The 14,513-nt window shown below is 40.3% G+C and overlaps 1 protein-coding gene across 7 annotated transcripts in view; it reads left to right on the top strand.

Moving 5' to 3' along the window:
* The window catches only part of LOC110301194 (uncharacterized), a 27,230-nt gene extending 12,717 nt beyond the window's left edge, over positions 1–14,513 (top strand). For 4 of the 7 annotated variants that reach the window (XM_029481216.2, XM_085844439.1, XM_021171513.3 and 1 more), the window contains 7 exons: positions 1,486–1,652; positions 2,778–2,932; positions 3,610–3,698; positions 4,485–4,611; positions 7,511–7,588; positions 8,691–8,770; positions 9,166–14,513. In XM_029481216.2, coding sequence (XP_029337076.1) covers positions 2,908–2,932; positions 3,610–3,698; positions 4,485–4,611; positions 7,511–7,588; positions 8,691–8,770; positions 9,166–10,578 — 1,812 coding nt within the window. In that variant the 5' untranslated portion in view covers positions 1,486–1,652; positions 2,778–2,907 and the 3' untranslated portion in view covers positions 10,579–14,513. The remainder of the gene's footprint in view (positions 1–1,485; positions 1,653–2,777; positions 2,933–3,609; positions 3,699–4,484; positions 4,612–7,510; positions 7,589–8,690; positions 8,771–9,165) is intronic. The other 3 variants (XM_085844440.1, XM_085844441.1, XM_085844442.1) reach the window with 2 other exon arrangements.

The raw sequence follows: 14,513 nt of genomic DNA, 5'->3' as shown, positions 1-14,513 counted from the left end.
ATGGATAAGGAGAAGAAAAAGACAAAATTGACATTTTTTTTTCTTTTTTGAACCCCTAATAGTCTTTATTTAAAAAGGTAACTTCATACTTATGAGCCCGACAGATGATTCTGATCTGTCCGTGATCCTGTGCCAGTATGAACTAGAAAGCGCATTTATGTATAAGTCTAGTGTTGCCAATCAAGACCCCACACCATAGTATTTGAAATGTGCTCCGAGTGTGTGTGTGTGTGTGTGTGTGTGTGTGTGTGTGTGTGTGTAGAGGCCAGAGGTAAATGTTGTGTGTCTTCTGCAATCACTCTTTACATTATTATTACTTTTTAGGTGTTACTTTTATTGTTATTGTTGGTGTCTTTGTCTGCCCACGTGCGGGTATACTGGGAGGCCAGGAGAGGCCATTAGAGTCCCTGGAGCTGGACCTATTGGGGGCTATGAGTTGCTGGATGTGGATGCTGGGAATTGAACTCAGGTCCTCTGCAAGAGCAGCAAGTGCTTTGAATTGCTCAGCCATCTCTCTATTCCTCATACATCCTTATTTTTGAGACAGGATCTCTTGCTGAACTCAGAACTCTCTAATTAGATGAGAATGGCTAGTGAGCCTTCCCAACACTGCCAAGATTTCTCATGCTTGTATGACAAGCACTTTACTGACTGAATGCTCTCTGAATGGGTTTCGTTCGTTCTTTACTGACTGAATGCTCTCTGAATGGGTTTCGTTCTTTCTTTCTTTCTTTCTTTCTTTCTTTCTTTCTTTCTTTCTTTCTTTCTTTCGTTCGTTCGTTCGTTCGTTCGTTTTTTCTTTCTTTCTTTCTTTCTTTCTTTCTTTCTTTCTTTCTTTCTTTCTTTCTTTCCTTCCTTCCTTCCTTCCTTCCTTCCTTCCTTTTCTTTCTTTTCCTTTCTTTCTTTCTTTCTTTCTTTCTTTCTTTCTTTCTTTCTTTCTTTCTCTCTCTCTTTCTCTCTCTCTTTCTCTCTCTTTCTCTCTCTTTCTCTCTTTCTTTCTTTTCTTCCTTTCTCTCTTTCTAAAGAAAATTTAAAATTGTTTATTATTATTATGTTTTTTATATGAATGGATTTTTGCCTGCATGTGTATGCACGACTTTTATGTCAGCTGTCCTCAGAGGGTGTCAGATCCCCTGGAATTAGAGTTACAGGTAATATAAGTTGCTGGATGTGGGTGCTGGGAATTGAACCCAGTTCCTCCGGAAGAGCAGTCAGTGCCCTTAAGACACCTAGCCATCTCTCCTGCCCTCAGTTCCTTTATTAAATACCTGACAATTGTTCTAATCTCTGGGCCAAAGATGATATAGCCAGTACCAGTTCTCTTTTTGTGTTGCCATCTTGTCCCAACCCAGTTTTCAGTTTGTGCTTTCTGTGTGTGCATATGTAGGACTCTCTCCTCACCCGCTTAATTTTTTTCTTGTAGTACTTATGAAGTAATATATCAGTTCTTTTTTTTGTTGTTGTTATGATTATATTTCCCCATAGGACTTCTAGATCTGTACAGAACAGGATATTTTCTGTGTCCTTCCCTGCTCTGCTCATGCCTACCACAAGAATAGGACTTCCTAATAATTTGCTGAAAGAATTAAAGAATAAGCCAGACCTGAAATAAACCAGTACTTCCAGTACCTCCAATAAATGAAATAGAAGAGGTAAGATGATTTGTAATAATGTTTTTATTTTAACCCATATATTGAAAATACCATTTTAGTACATAATAAAACATTCAGATGCTTACTTTTTTCCAGACATGTTTGATTTATGTTTATAATAAATGAGATGAGTAGTTTTTAAAGATTGAGACCCTGGGGGTGTAGATTAGTGGTAGAGTGTATGTTTAGCTTGAGGTCCTGGATACAGTTCAGTCACACACACAGGGCAGGGAATTTAGCCCCGTGGTATATATAGTTCTTGGCTCATCTACATAAAGCCCTGAATTCTATCCTCAGCACCACATAAACCAGGCATGGGGGAACATATCTGTAATCCTAGTAGTTGTGAGAAGAAGGAGGATGAGGTTCAAAGTCATCCTAGCCACAGGGTGAGTTCAAGGCCAACCCTTGTATCACAGTATAAGATTCTGTCCTTAAAATAAGAAAGAGGGAAAAGAAATAAGCTATTTCAAACTTGTTTTCTGTTTTGTTTTCTTTTTTGTTTTTAAAGAAAGGTTGTCTTTCTGTAGTTGAGCTCTAACTTACAGTCTTCCCGCCTTGGCCTCTTCAGTGCTAGTATTATCAGTGTGCACTCTCAGACCCTGGGCCAAACGTACTTCAGAGCTGTCAGACAGTAGTCATGTTGATTTTATTCAACTTCAGTTTTTTAAAAATTAAGTCATAATATGTACATGTCAAGTAGTCATTTACATGTGGAACTTGTGACTCCTGAATAGTTCTGTGACGGGTCCCTATGTTCTCGTCATGTTAGGGAGCAGTAGCAGTCATAGAAAATCAAGCTTTTTGGACAAACTCAGCTTCATCAGTTCTCAGTTCATTTCCAAACTGGGTAATACTAATGCTGCCTGAATGTGGGTGTTTCAGTGTGGGTAACTCTATCTTCTGTGTAGGATGCTTATGGTAGCAGGTGAGCATATATATGTAAAGGTCCTAGCACAACTTCTGACAAAAGTGGTAAAGGTTAATTGGTATGCGAATGGCTACTGTTAGTGAGTAGACGTTTGTTGGTGGGTTTCACATATATTATCTGCAGAGAGTGAGCACTACTGTGTGATGTTTGATGACTGATGTTCGATGTTGTTGATTACTGATTGATGTGAACAGGACTCCATATAACCCTGTATTAAGAGGAATGGAGATTGCCTCTGTGCACTTAGATTCATAAGCTGTCCCGAAGTGATCTTGGCATCAGGGAAGGGAGTGTTCAGGCACATTTCACCATCAGCATCACGGGATGGCAGCCATTGATTTGTCCCATGGTAAGTCCTTGTTGAAGCTCTATTTCAGACTGTTTTAGGTCTCTCCTGCACAGTAAAGTCCAGTGGGCAGGACTTTAGTAGTTTTGTATGTTCATTTACAATGAGCTGAAGTGGGCTGTATAGGAGTGGTTTGTGATTTAGGGTCCCAGTATGTATGCTTGCAGAAGAGATGTGTAATTGTCATGAGTTCTGTCACCAGGGGCAATATAGAGTCATATGTTTCTTTTTACATTTTATTTTAATTTATTTTATTTATTATTATTGTGTGTATTTGTATGAATGCGGGTAAATGCAGAGTACTTTTTTGGGGGGTCAGTTCTCTCTTTCCATGTGAGACCCTGGGATCAAACTCTGGGCATCAAGTGTGAGCACTTGCATTAACCAGGTGAGCCATCTCACTAGCCCCAGAATCAATGTTTTTTATACCTTAAGTTCCTTTATCTATAAAGTGAGAACACTCTTTCTCAGTTGGCAGCGGCACACTTCCTAGCTTGCCCTCTGGCTCCAGGGGAGGCGTAAGTGCTGTGGCATTTCTTGGTAGGAAGATGTATTTATGTGGTTTGATGAGTGTATAGATGGCAGGGGAATGTCACACTGTTGTGGAATGACTTCATGGCATGTGAATGTGGGGATTACAGGCAGCTCTGGGATTTTATGCTGTCTTTCTTTCCTATCAGGCCTTCTTTCTAGAGAGCCTATCTACGTCTACGAAGCAAACATAGAGGTAGAAGGGACGGTGACTGACAACCAGGCAAATTGTTACCAGGTAAAGAGAGAGGATATCATTCTACCAGATACAACTTCCCATCTGTGATCTAGAAGCATTTCCTTCTAGAGTCTGGAGTTGACACAGACTCAGTCTCTAGGGCTTTCTTAAAGGAAGTGCATTCTCACTAGGGGGTGAAGATTATCTTGTTGAATTTTCCTGGGGAACAGAGCCTTGCAAATCCTTCTAGCATTTTTGTTATTGCTTATTAACGTGTTTGCCTGGCTGGGGATTGAGCCAAGGCACATGCTTTACTACTGAGCTCTATCCCCAACTTCACTAATTAATGTTTGTTTAGATAGATTCTGGCTATGTAGCCTAACCTTGAACTCGCTAGCCCTGGCTGGCCTCAGCCTCCCTATCCAGTGTTGGGGATTACAGACATGGGCCCCCACTAACTAATCTTGAGCTTCACTTACAACTGCATGTCTTTTGTCTTGTTGAGTCCTCTGACAGTAAGTCAGGTGAGAGCACCCTTTTCTCAGAAGACCTGTTTATCCCATATGTACAGTTTGTTTAGGAATGTGCTGCAATGGGACAGTAGGACCAGAGGAGCTGCTAGCCTGGCTGTGCTGGGAGAAATCATGCTTATAAAGTCAAGTCATGGAACAGTAGAAGGTCGGCAGAGAGAGTGGGTGTAGAGAAAAGAGTTCCTGGGTCACGGAAGCCTGCAGCTTGAGGACGATCTGAGAACCATGTCTAGGGATTAGGTCCTCCTTCCTAACTTTCCATTGAGTACTACAAGACTGTTATTTGGCTCAAACCAACGTGTGTGTAATGGTTTAGGATTCAGTGACCTTCGATGATGTGGCTGTGGAGTTCACCCCGGATGAGTGGACTTTACTGGACCTGACTCAGAAGAATCTATACCGAGAGGTCATGCTGGAGAACTATGAGAACTTGACTTCAGTAGGTATGGCTGCCAGCATTCCTCCTTACCTTTTATGGAACAGATACATGGTAACTGCTTCTTAATGTGTAAGAGACTGACCATGTTAATTATGAACTTAGTGGCATGACAGGTCAATTTTTAAATAAAACTTTTGTGTGGGGCTGGAATCAAAGGGCTTACACCTTTAATCCCAGCACTTGAGAGGCAGAAGCAGAGGCAGGTGGACCTCTTGAGTTCACAGCCAGCCTGTCTATATATCTAGGACTATATAATGAAGTCAAAGTAAAAAATAGCTTTTCTAATTCGTGTGTATGTGTGTGTTTTTATACACGTGTTCACGTGCAGAAACTATAGAAGGCACTAGGTGTTTTCTTCTATCACTGCCTATTCCTTTGAGGCAGGCTTTCTCCCTGAACTTAGAGCTCTTGTGTCTTTCAGACAGTAAGCCGCATCAGTCCTCTCTGCATCTACCGCAGCACTGCAGATACAGGCACATGCGAGACCATGCTCAGCTTGTTATGAGGGTTGCTGAGATCCCGACTCAGGTCCTTGTGATTGTACAGCAAATACCCTTAGCCAGCAAGCCATCTTCCCAGCTCCAACAAATAAAATTCCTGGCATAATACATAATGATCTACAGTGGCAAATCTTTTTTATTTTTTCCTTTTCTCTTTCTTCTTTCCTCTCTCCCTTTCTTTAAGAAAATTCTTTTTGTTTTTTGAGATTATAATAAAACACCATTTCGCCCTTCCCTTTCCTTTCTCAGTACCTCTTCCTCTATCTCCTTCCTCTCATGGACTCTCACTTTCTTTCAAGTTCATGGTCTCATTCCATTAATTGTGTGTTTATGTTCCTAAATATATAAATGTAATCTCCATAGTTCACATAGTTTTCCTTGTATGTATGTTTTTAAGGCTGACCAGTTGGTATGCTCTTCCCCTGTGGAGCCCCCCCCCCCCCCCCAGCATACCTTATTTGTCTGTACTTCTCTGTGTAGGGGGAGGCCTCCTGAGCTTCCCCTTGCCCACATTATCATGTCTATTAGTGTCCTCCTTGCCCAGCTCTTTTTTTTTTTTTTTTTTTTGCCCAGCTCTTATTTAAGCTGAGACTTTTATGTAGTTTCTGACATTACAAAGAGATAAAACCTCACAACAAACTCTTTGATCCTCTGACTTTAAAAATCTTTCCACCTGCTTTTCTAAACTGTGAGTTGCACTGTACCTGTGTCCATCAGGACCGGGCTCTACAGCTTTGCCGTTTGATCCCCTCTGGTTTTCTGTGATAATTTCTGTCTCTTACAAAGATGAGGGCTGAGGACTACACTTATTTGTGGGTGTAAAGATGCATATGTAGAATGTAGATGGATTACACTGGTTTAGTAAGGTGTGGACTGTAGGTTCTCCAAGATCTATGGTTTCTGGCACTAGGCATAACTTCCCTTTTATCGAGTGGCTCTTAAGGGCAATTAGAGAGCTGTTGGTTATGTGTGTCGGCTTATGTGTGTTGGTGATGTGTATCCGTATGGTTATTATGCCATGCTGGTTGCTGTGCTTCAGAGACGTCAGAGCCTGGCTGGATTCTTGTTTGCTTCCCTGGTACCTGCAAACTTCATGATTTGTTTTGTTTTGTTTCCACAGCTGAATAGTATTACGTAAGTCTTGTGTACCCCACTTTCACTCTGCATTTGTTGGTTGGAGCACTTTTAGGGTTGTTTCCAGTCCCCGGCTGTTGTGAACAGAGCAGCAGTGAGCATGGCTGAGCAGGGGTCTGTGGATTTCAGGTCCTTTAGGCATGTGCCAAGGAGCAGTGGTGCAGCTCAGTCATATGGGGGATTCATTTTAGCTTTCTGAGAGTTCTCCACATTGATTTCCACAGTAGCTGCACCACTTTGCAGTTCTATCAACAGTGATTGAGGGCTCCCTTATCCCTAGTCCCCCCTTCAGTATTTGTTACTGGCTAATTTGTATCTGTATCGTTTTGCATGAGGTAAGATGAAATCTCAAGGTTGTTTGATTGACAATTTCCTCCTCCATGCTAAGGATGCTGAGCATTTAAGGAGATGTTTTCCTGTGCATTTTGTCCTCATTTCCCTCGTCCCTAGTCATTCCAGACCCTCCCCAGTGATGGATATTAAAAACATTTCTCAGTCAGGATTTTCTTTAGAGAACTCTGAATTTTTTGTTTGTTTCTTTTCATTTTTTCTCCTTGTTTTTTTTTGTTTTTGTTTTGTTTAAATACACTCTATTTATATAGCTCAGGCAAGCCTTGAGCTAAAACTCAAAAATTGCTGCCTGCCTCTGCTTCCCAAGTGTTGGAATTAGATGTGTGTGCCGCCACGTCCTTTCCCCTTTTCTCTCCTGTTTCATTTTTCCTTCCTCTTTGCACTTCTTCTTTGCCTTTTCCCCCTTCACTGTGACTCTCTATTTGGAAACAGAATCTTTCGTGTGTAGTCCAGGATGGCCTTAAACTTGGAATTCTCTGTCCTCATCCTCTCAAGTTATAGGATTTCAAGTTTCTTACACCCCTGTGCCCAACATAGTAGATTTGTTTTTGTCAAGAGTGCATGCATGTTGTACTGGGCTGTGCGTCCATTGTTGGGTTTGAAACCCTAGCGTGGTGCACATGCTAGGAAAATGTTCTACCCTGGAGGTGTAGCCCTTCGGGAAGTGTACATTAACTTCCATTTGGTTTTCGGAGAGTAGAGCAAACCAGTTCTTTCAGGATACAGAAATGTTGTCTTTTCTATGGTACTGAGAACCTTAAGTGTTAAGCCACACCCTTCCCTCCCCCATATTTGAATTTTAACTTACTTTGAATGAATTACCTTGCTTTCACTTGAACTGTGATTTCCTTGGCCATAGGAAAGTTTGTCATCTCCTGGTTGAGCCTTTTTCACTCATACATGTTTCTGTATATGCAGGATGTCAGTTATTCATTCCTAGTCTGACCCCCTGGTTAAAACAAGAAGAGCCCGAGGCGGAAAGTGCTGTTCCTCAACGTGAGTATTCATAGAGAAATCTGTTTGGACAAGCTTTGTTTTGCAACTATTATCAAATTTTCTTATAATGTACCGGCCAATTGAATCCATTTGAATCCATTTTTCTCTGTGAGATAATCTGCCGTTTCACATAATCTGTCGTTTCTGTTTATTCAGGCATACCTATGATCTTACAGCTTATGCCTTCCCTTTCATAAATTTAATATTTCAATATTGATTGTTTTTCCAGAGCTTTATGGCTTTCCTGTTGCTGTAACTGTCACAGGGTCAGTTTGTAGTTCATGTAGACTATGCTTTTCTTTTTTATTATGGCTTTTTTGTTCTTGTTTTGGAGGTGCTGGGGATTGAACCAGCAGGGCTTGGGCCTGTGGGGTAACCATTCTACTTACTGAGCAGTCTTACTGCTAAATTTTTAACAAAACAAAATTCTTAAATCTCTGTGCAGTTGTACTGCTGTGCAGTACACATCACAGCACATGTGTGGAGGTCAGAGAACTTCAGAGTCATTCTCTTTCCACCATGTCACTACCAAGGCTTGAACTCAGGTTGCCAAGTTTGGTGACAAGGTGGCCTCCACCTTGTAGTTTAAGACCAGATCTCTCATGGAGATCTGGGGTTTACTGACGAGGCTAGGCTGGTTGAACTGTGAGCCTCAAGGAATCTGTCTGTCCCTGCCTCTCCAGTACTGGGATTATGAGTATGTGCCACCATGGCGGGCATTTTCAAATGGGTTATAGGGTTCAAGCTCAAGTCCTTGTGATTTGCCACCTAGCCATCTCCCCTGCCTCTCTTTTCTTGTTTTTTTTCTGTTAGTATAATTGAAACAGAGTCTTAGAATTATAGCCTAGGCTACTCTTGAATGTTAAGAAAGATTCTTACGTTAAGATCACAGTTGTGCACCATTATATCTGCCTGTCTTTATTTTCTTATCATTTTGGTCTTCAGCCTTAGCCATCAATGGCTAAGCTAACTTTCCAGCCCTCACTTTTATTTTCTTAATGTGCTTAACTTGAAAAGAAGGACAAATGACCCTTACTCCTTAACTCCTGTACATGCCATCCATTTTCTAAACTTCTTGTGTTTCTCTTTCATTTAACTTAAGAATTGGAACTACAACCTACAATTGACGATTCAGAGCTTGAGAATTATTTTAGGATGCAAAGTTCCAGTGCAACAGAAATGGTAAGATCAGCAAGGACTTTCTATTTCATACTCAAGAAGGGGGTCCTTTGTAGTAAACCATACAAAAGAGAGATACTTGGGATGAGTAGTATGCTCCTGAGAGGAATTTATGTTTCTGAAGAACTGTCTGGAATATAATGAATTGGGAGATTCCCCCAAATAGGTCATAAAGATTTTTGTCTCATTGTTTCCACAAATATGTATTTCCATATATGCAATTTGACGTGGAAGTTTTAAGCAATTATAGAGAACTACTTCTTTTTAGTGCATATAATTAGTCATCAAGATTTTGACAAAGGAATCTCATTCAGTTTGGAAAAACTAAAGGTCAGGAAATAATTGCATGGAAAAGAAACTGTAAATTTCATTGTGAACATAAAACTTTTTGTTCTCAGGTGGGTGACTCATCTCTTCAGGAGCAGTCAGGAAACCACAATGAAGGGGACCTATGTGACTCTAAGCCATGTGGAAATGTGTTGGGTGAACAATTATGCCTTAACACAGAGGTGAGCATGCAAAGTCAAGGATACAGTTCTGAGTGTAACTGGTATGGGAAAGACATTCTTTCTTTGCTCAAGGAAACCTCTACTGGACAGACCGTTTCTGAGCTTAATCAGTGTGGAAAACTCTTCAGTCTGACTCCAAACATCATGTACCCGAGCACTAGCACAAATGAGAAGCCCTTTGAATGCACAGACTGTGAGACAGCCTTTTTTAACCAGTCTTACTTTCAGCCAGATATGAGGCCTCACAATGGAGGAGAACCCTTTGACTGGAGTAAATACGGGAATGGTTTTATTCATCCTACAGGCCTTGCTATGCATCTTCCAATTCTCAATGCAAGAAACCCTTACAAATTTGAGGAATGTGGAAAGGACTTTCAGTATTTTGCATGCCTTAATAATCCCATGGGAATGTGCACTGGAGAAAAATTCTGTGACTGCAAGGAATGTTGGAAAGCCTTCACGGTTTCCTCACACCTAACTCAATATGTATCAATTCAAACTGAAGAAAAGTCCAAAGTATGTAAGATATGTGGGAAGTCCTTTGCTAACTATTCTCGACTTTCTGCACATGTAAAAACTCATAATGAAGAAAAGCCCTTTGTATGTAAGGAGTGTGGAAAGGCCTTTAAAAATATGTCATACCTTAATGATCACGTTAGAATTCACACTGGAATAAAATCATACAAATGTATGGAATGTGGGAAAGCCTTCCTTCGATGGTCAGGCCTTACTGAACACATAAGAGTTCACACTGGGGAAAAGCCTTACGAATGTAAGGAATGTGGAAAAACCTTTTCTAGATCTACTCAGCTTACTGAACACATAAGAACACACACTGGAATCAAACCTTATGAATGTAAGGAATGTGGGAAAGCCTTCACTCAGTACTCGGGCCTTGCCACCCATGTACGAATTCATAGTGGAGAAAAGCCCTTTGCTTGTAAGGAGTGTGGGAAGGCCTTTACCAGGACCTCTGGCCTGATTCATCATGTGAGAACTCACACAGGAGAGAAGCCTTTTGAATGTGTTCATTGTGGGAAAACCTTCATTACTTCCTCCCATCGCACTAAACATCTGAAAATTCACAGTGGCGAAAAGCCCTTTGTGTGTAACATATGTGGGAAAGCATTTATATATTCTACATCCCTTAACATTCACATGCGAACCCACACTGGAGAGAAGCCCTATATATGTAAGCAGTGTGGGAAAGCCTTCGCTGTTTACTCACGACTGAGGAAACACAGCAGAGTTCACACTGAGGAGAAGCCCTATCAATGTGAGGGTATGGCCGTTGCTATTTAGCCCATCTGTTGCCACCTTTAAATATTGACAGTGACACCAAAGATCATCAGATTCGTCTTAACTGCTTTGTGTGGGTTACAGAGGCTCACACTGGCCTTAGACACTATCCTAATTTTATGAAATAGGATATTTAGGTGCCCCGCCCCCCAACTTTTCTTCTTTTGGGTAGTGCTGAGGATTGACCTAGAACATCAAGCAAGCTAGGCAAGCACTCAGTTACTGAGCTACCGTTTCCAGGTACCCTGGAACCTTTTCATGAATATCTGAGTCAGAGCATCTGTGGGTCATAAGTGAGGCCAGGATACTAAGTGGCTTCATTCTGATGCTAGACTCTTTGTAATCAGAACATTTCTAAATGCTATGAAAACAGATTTGATCCTTTTTCTTGGTTAATGGCTGCCAGTGTGGCTTGTTAATGTGAAAATTCATCACAGGCCAAGATAATATAGGACACAGGTGGATTGTGGAAAGACACTCCTAGGCAACTACTCGGACCCCATTGGTTCTGGTGAGCATACCAAGAAATAGTTCCTACCTGTTCTTAATAGCTAGTCTACTTACAGATGTTAATCCTGTGGTCCTTTATAAAATTCAGATCGTCCATTCTGCCCCATCTTTTGGATCCAATTTTGGATTGCAGCGACAGTAACTTTGTCCATATTCCTCAGGTTGGTTGAGATTGATGATCTGAGGATAGAACTGGGGGCCTCGTGGATGCTAGGCAAGTACTCTGTCACTAAGCCTCATTCCTAGCTGGCCTAGTCTCTTTAGCACAGATTTCTCAGTTACTGCAGTGTGGATAGGCTGAGAGTTTTTTAAAGGTACAGTTCTCTTTGTTTAACAATTTCTTCTTAGCTTCAGTGTTCTCCCCTTTTCATATTTTACTAAAGGCACTCAGGAGGAACCAAGTTGCTCCTTTTGAACACTTTAATTACAGATAAGTTTCTGAATCTATCACTCTCAAGTTCTCACTTCCACACAAAATACAGATCTGCTTGGTTCAATATCACTACACATCACTGATTGCTTTTTCTTCATGTTCTAATAACATGTTCTTCCTTCTTAACTAAGGGAGTCCTCACCAGAATAGCTGGCCTCTACCTGTCACTCAGTTTCAAGGCTACTTGCATGGGTTTAAGTGGGTTTTTTTTACTGCACTGCCACAGTACCACAAAACACTAGAGCTGGCAAAATGGCTCAGAAGGTAAAGGTGCTTGTGAGCAGGAACTGAGTTTGATCCCAGGGACCCACACAGTCAAAGGAGAGCACGGATTGCTACACATTAGCCTCTACTTCTACATGCATACCACACTTGCACACACATGTATACACCATAAATACAACACAAAACAGCATAAACCAAGGTGCTTTAAAATTTCCCTTTAAGAGAAACAAAATTTTAGGTTAGCATAAGTATTGGGTTTTATTATGGCATTTTCATTTCTATAGATCGTTGTACTTCTCATTAGCTTACCACTTTTGGATAAAATTTTAGGGCTGCGAGTTTTGCTCAATGGTAATAGTCCTTACCTAGCATATGAATAGCTAGTTTTCATTCCCTGCAGTGGACAGACCATATATAGCAATTTATTTTCTTACACATACAAGAATAACAGCATGGGAGCTAGTGAAATGGTTCAGAGGGCAAAGCTCTTGCCCTGCAAACATGAGGACCAGAGTTTGTTTTCTCAGAACCCATCTAAGTGCCAGATGGCTGTGGGGGCAGGCCGCCTGTAACCCCAAGACTTGGGAAGTAAGATGGGAATCCTCGGGCTATCTGAGTAGTTAGCTTACTTGAATCTACGAGCTTCGGGCTCAGCAAGAGACCCTGCTTCAGTGAATAAAACGGAAAGTGATTTGGGAAGCCTAACATTACTTTCTGGTTTCCACATGCCACATACAAATGTGGAAACACCAACATGCACATGCACACATGAACACAGAATAACAGCATGCTTGGCTTCTGGAGTAGACTCTTCCTGGCATGCAGTCGCTTTCATATGACAAAGTCTGAAAATGAGGATTTTTTTTTCCCTCTACTCATACAAATCGCAGCATTGTGGAATGACGTTTCCACTCATTGTCCTGGACTATCAAATGAAATTCTAAAGACCCTATCTGAACAGTCATGCTGAGCTTTAGATTTAACATGAATTTGAGTGGGTCATAGATTCTTTTGGTTTCCCAGACAGGTAATGATATTTGTAGATAATGATGTTATTTTTTTTTCTATTTTAGTTGTTTCCTTACATAAATTAGTATGATGTCCAGCACACTAGTGAAAGTAGTATAAGCATATTTTCCTTTAGAATTATAATGAGGTATGCTCTCCATTATACTGATTTGCTTATTAGGATAGAGGGTTTTTTTAATATCTGGATTTTGCATAATGGTTTTATAGTATTTCTTTATTTGTGAGGCAAAATTCCTCTTGGATTCATTAATTGCTTTCCCTGTATCCTCTGAGATGACTATCCTCATTGGCTGGTAGCACTCAGGTATCTAGGATTTCATTGTTCCATAATAATAAATACTGGAATGACTAAAAGGACTCTAAAATAAAGCAGTCATTTATTAATGATTATATATTATTAGTTTTCTGATGTTAACTTTAAATTCTTAGATACATTCAACTTGGACATTAAGGTTCATTTTTGTTTTGTGTGATTGCTGAGGATCAAACAAGCCCAGATGAGGCAAGCACTCTGCCACTGAGCTCTCATCTTGAGCCCAATGGATCGTTTTTACTACGTAATGTTGTTTGTTTATGCTTGCTCACATAAAGATTGCCATAGCTATTCTTGAGTAGCATTGGCATGTAACTTCTCCTTCTATGTAAAGAAGTGGAGTAGGGGTAAGAAGAGTGCCTGCTTAGCAGTGCGCAAGGCTGTGGTTTCAATCCTCAGCACCACCAAAACTGCCAGATTTAAAGTGAACTGACTGGTTTTAGCTGTAGGTTAGAACAGTGTCATACACTGCAGTGAATGTATTCCTCTCCTGTCCTAATTCTAGACCTGTTCAGTTTCCTGATTTAGAATAATTGACACTGTTAGGTACCCGTTTTCTATTACCTTAAACTATTCAGTATCTTTTATGTTTATAGGACACCTAAGATTTACAATATCATTTAAATTTTTTGAGTATATTTTTCTAGGCATGCTTTCATTTTCACATATGAAATTTATTTTTTCCTGTATTCCTGATGTTTCATGGTTGCATAATTAACTAACTTTGGGTCTGCCTTGTATTTCAATCTGTAATAATTTCTCCTTGTATTTAAATTGAGTTAATCTTCAGTCAGTATTCTTTTGGAGAATATTTGTCTCAAACTACAGCATGTTGCCTCACACTGTAATCTTAGCGATTGGGACGCCAAGGCAGGAGGATCACAGATTTAAGGGTAGCCTGAGCCTGGGCTATTTTGTGAGACACTGTCTTAAGAAGACAAAAATAAAAAATAAGACAAGACAAATGTACCCAAAGGAGGAGTTGGGGCCTGGTAAATAATCTGGGAGGGAAAAAAATTTGTCTTGAAATACTTAACTTTCCCATAGAGTTTTTATTTCATTGACTCTGGCAGGTATGGACATGGTTATATATTTCAATTTTCTTTTTGTATCCTTGGTTAAAAAAAAATTGGGGGGAGGTGCTAGGATTCAAAGTTGGGGCTTTACACATGCTATAACCCAGGTGTAGATGTGTCTTTTATATATACTTTAGTTAGAGTTTTAAAACTCTGATTACTTGAAAAATCCTGATTAACAATTCTTTTAGACCATTATGTATAATGCAACTAGTAACAAAATTGGAAATTTAGCAACTTTTTTCTTCTGTATTTGTTGCATGTACCTTTTCTGTAATGATGTTTTCACTGAAATTTTACCCAGTGCTTGAAATTTATGTACTCCATTTACTATTTAGTTGCTATTCTAAAA

Source organism: Mus caroli, unplaced genomic scaffold, assembly GCF_978045245.1.
Source record: "Mus caroli unplaced genomic scaffold, Mus_caroli_1 scaffold_11, whole genome shotgun sequence".
In the NCBI taxonomy this organism is placed as follows: Eukaryota; Metazoa; Chordata; class Mammalia; order Rodentia; family Muridae; genus Mus; species Mus caroli.
This window is presented reverse-complemented; position numbering and strand designations above follow the sequence as displayed.